The following is a 2,513-nucleotide window of genomic DNA, read 5'->3' on the forward strand; positions in this document are numbered from 1 at the left end:
AAAAAAGGAATTAAAAAAAAAAAAATCAAACTTCTCTACCCTGCATTTGATTAGTACACAGACAGACTGCCAACTGCAGTAGAGATCCACATGGGATTCACTTGTGGATCAGGGTCTTAAATATAAGAGCACCCTGTTTTCATGGATAGGATAGGACAGGACAGGGGAGCTGAATTATACCAAGTATCAGTTTCCTTTTGATTTTTTTTCAGATTTATGGAAACTCAAGCTTCTTTAGAAATCCTTCAACTTTGCCTGAAAAAGCACACAGTTTTAATTCGTAGAGATGGTTAAAAGAAGTTATTTGTAAAGGGACTGTGCACATATTTTTCCATGTTCATACTCGAGTAGGTCACTGAGACTTTTATAAAAAAAAAAAAAAACAACCCACAGAAATCCAATCTCTGACGCTCACAGGTGAAGCAAAGCACTTAAAGCACCGAAATGGGGGTAACCCTGAAGAATCTTGAAGATGACAGAGCACTTGCAGCTTATTAGGAAGAACGTGGAAGTAGGTATTTTGAAAGTCGGTGGTCTACATACTCTTGCACAAGGCACCACTTCATGGAGCAGGAGATGGAGAACACCGCAAGCAGGAAGCACTGACACTACGAAAGCACGTGTGCGGGGAACATCTCAGTAAGCCACCACTGCATCAGCAATTCCAGGGCCTGCAGCTCAAAACTTAATTTCTAATATTCCCCTGTAACACATGGCCTTCATTAACATGGCAGCAGTCCAAAACTGACTTAGTTTAGGTGTAACTTGGCCAAACACCATTTATAGATATCTACTGGCACAGTTTTACTCCTGAACACCAGATACTAGTACTACCTAGAGAGATGTCAACTCTCCAGGAATAAAAAAAGAAAAAAAAGACGCAACAATGTCAGAAAAGACGCAATAATGTCAGAAAAACCACATTCAGTGCAATATATTTGGCAGAACCATCACAGCTTTAGTTCTTCAGTTCAGTCTAAGGACAAACCAATAAATTATACAAGTTGATGGCATAATTATTCCAAGAAATGGCATGTTTTCCAGCTCCACTTGAAAATGTACCAACTTTGAAGCAGTGGACAACATTCAAACTACTGGAATAATTAGAAAGCATGGAGAGGTAGCCAAATGCTGTCTGATTAAGTCCGTTTTCCATACAACCCTAAACCAGGTTAAATTGGAGCATCTGTGGGTTTTAGGGGTGGGTCTCTAGAAAAGGGTTAGTTTTTAAAAACCACTCAGAAACCTCCTGTGCTTGACTTATGGCACCACAGCAGTGCACTATGTTAGCTTAAGTTTTATTTCACACAGGACAGATTAACCCCATTTTCACATGCCAGTTTCAGTTTATTTAAGAGTGAAGAAGAACCTACACAGCCCTGCAATTAATGCATGTATCCTTTTTTCTTCAAAGTTACATGACAAATGAACAGGTTAAGGCCAATCTAAAACTAACCCTCTCTGCCACGTTCTTTAAATGTTTTGGGAGTTTTCAAAGTTCAGGGACTAAGCCGCTCAACTGAGAAAAATGAGACAATACCATCTCCCTTTGGAGCGGTAATGTGTGTGTTAAGCATTTTGAAATACCTCTTACAGTATTTCAGATAAACTGAATTGTTGATATACCAGAACGCACTTTAAAAAGCCCTCCCTAATTCTTATGATAAAGGGGATGGATTTCACATACTTTATCCAAGGAATACTTTTTTCCCTTCAGGAAGTGGTATGTTGTAGCTAAAGAAAACAGGATCGCTTCAACATAAAAAGGATGAAAATATATACCTTACTGTATATACTCCAGTTATTTTCAGGTCGAGTGCTCACCTGAGATGAAGTTAAATAAAACAAATTCAAGGTTGAGAACATCCAAGCCCTCTGATGTGTGCTCTGAATAAAGTTACTGAATACCTTCTCGCAGGATTCCTGAGCTCGGGAAGACGCCTCACGGACAGCATAGCAGCTTGCATGGAAATACTTCCGAGGGTAAGGAAGTGTGGCGAGATACTGCCTTTACTGGAATGTGAACTGTACATAAGCTAAGTGGACGCAGAGCAGCCGACCTGCTCTGTAGCATCACCTTTTCGATTAAGGTGAGATGTGCCATGAAGTAACATACCTTGCTCCCTCAAGGAAGGCTTCTTCCATGCAGGTTATACGAAAGACAAATGATTTTACACAGTCAGTGCTTCTGTTGATAGCCCCTTTTTTGTTTTTTTTAAAAAAAAAAGTCTCCAGCGCTACTTCCCCCACCAACACGTGAAATTCGCCTTGTGAAGAGCAATCCTGCGACGCTCCTCTGAAAGGAGCAGATTCCCCCCCCGCACCCCCACCCCGGGGGACGTCACGCGTGGACATGCCCCAAGCACCGCTGGCGGGGAGGTGGGGGGGGGACGACCGTGGCTGAACCCTGCGGCGCTCCGGTCCTCCCCACGGGACCCTCATCCCGTTCCCCGCACCGGGACGCCTCGTCTCCGCTCCCCGGCCTGCCCGGCCACGCCGACCCCCGCCCCACG

At 43.3% G+C, this 2,513-nt stretch overlaps 1 protein-coding gene across 1 annotated transcript in view; it reads left to right on the plus strand.

The window, feature by feature from the left end:
* Positions 1-472: 472 nt before the first annotated feature.
* The window catches only part of TRMT61B (tRNA methyltransferase 61B), a 10,590-nt gene continuing 8,549 nt past the window's right edge, over positions 473-2,513 (plus strand). Inside the window, 1 exon segment of the mRNA XM_009285591.1 lies at positions 473-515. Coding sequence (XP_009283866.1) covers positions 473-515 — 43 coding nt within the window.

The sequence above is a fragment of the Aptenodytes forsteri genome, unplaced genomic scaffold, assembly GCF_000699145.1.
Source record: "Aptenodytes forsteri isolate BGI_AS27 unplaced genomic scaffold, ASM69914v1 Scaffold280, whole genome shotgun sequence".
Lineage (NCBI taxonomy): Eukaryota > Metazoa > Chordata > Aves > Sphenisciformes > Spheniscidae > Aptenodytes > Aptenodytes forsteri.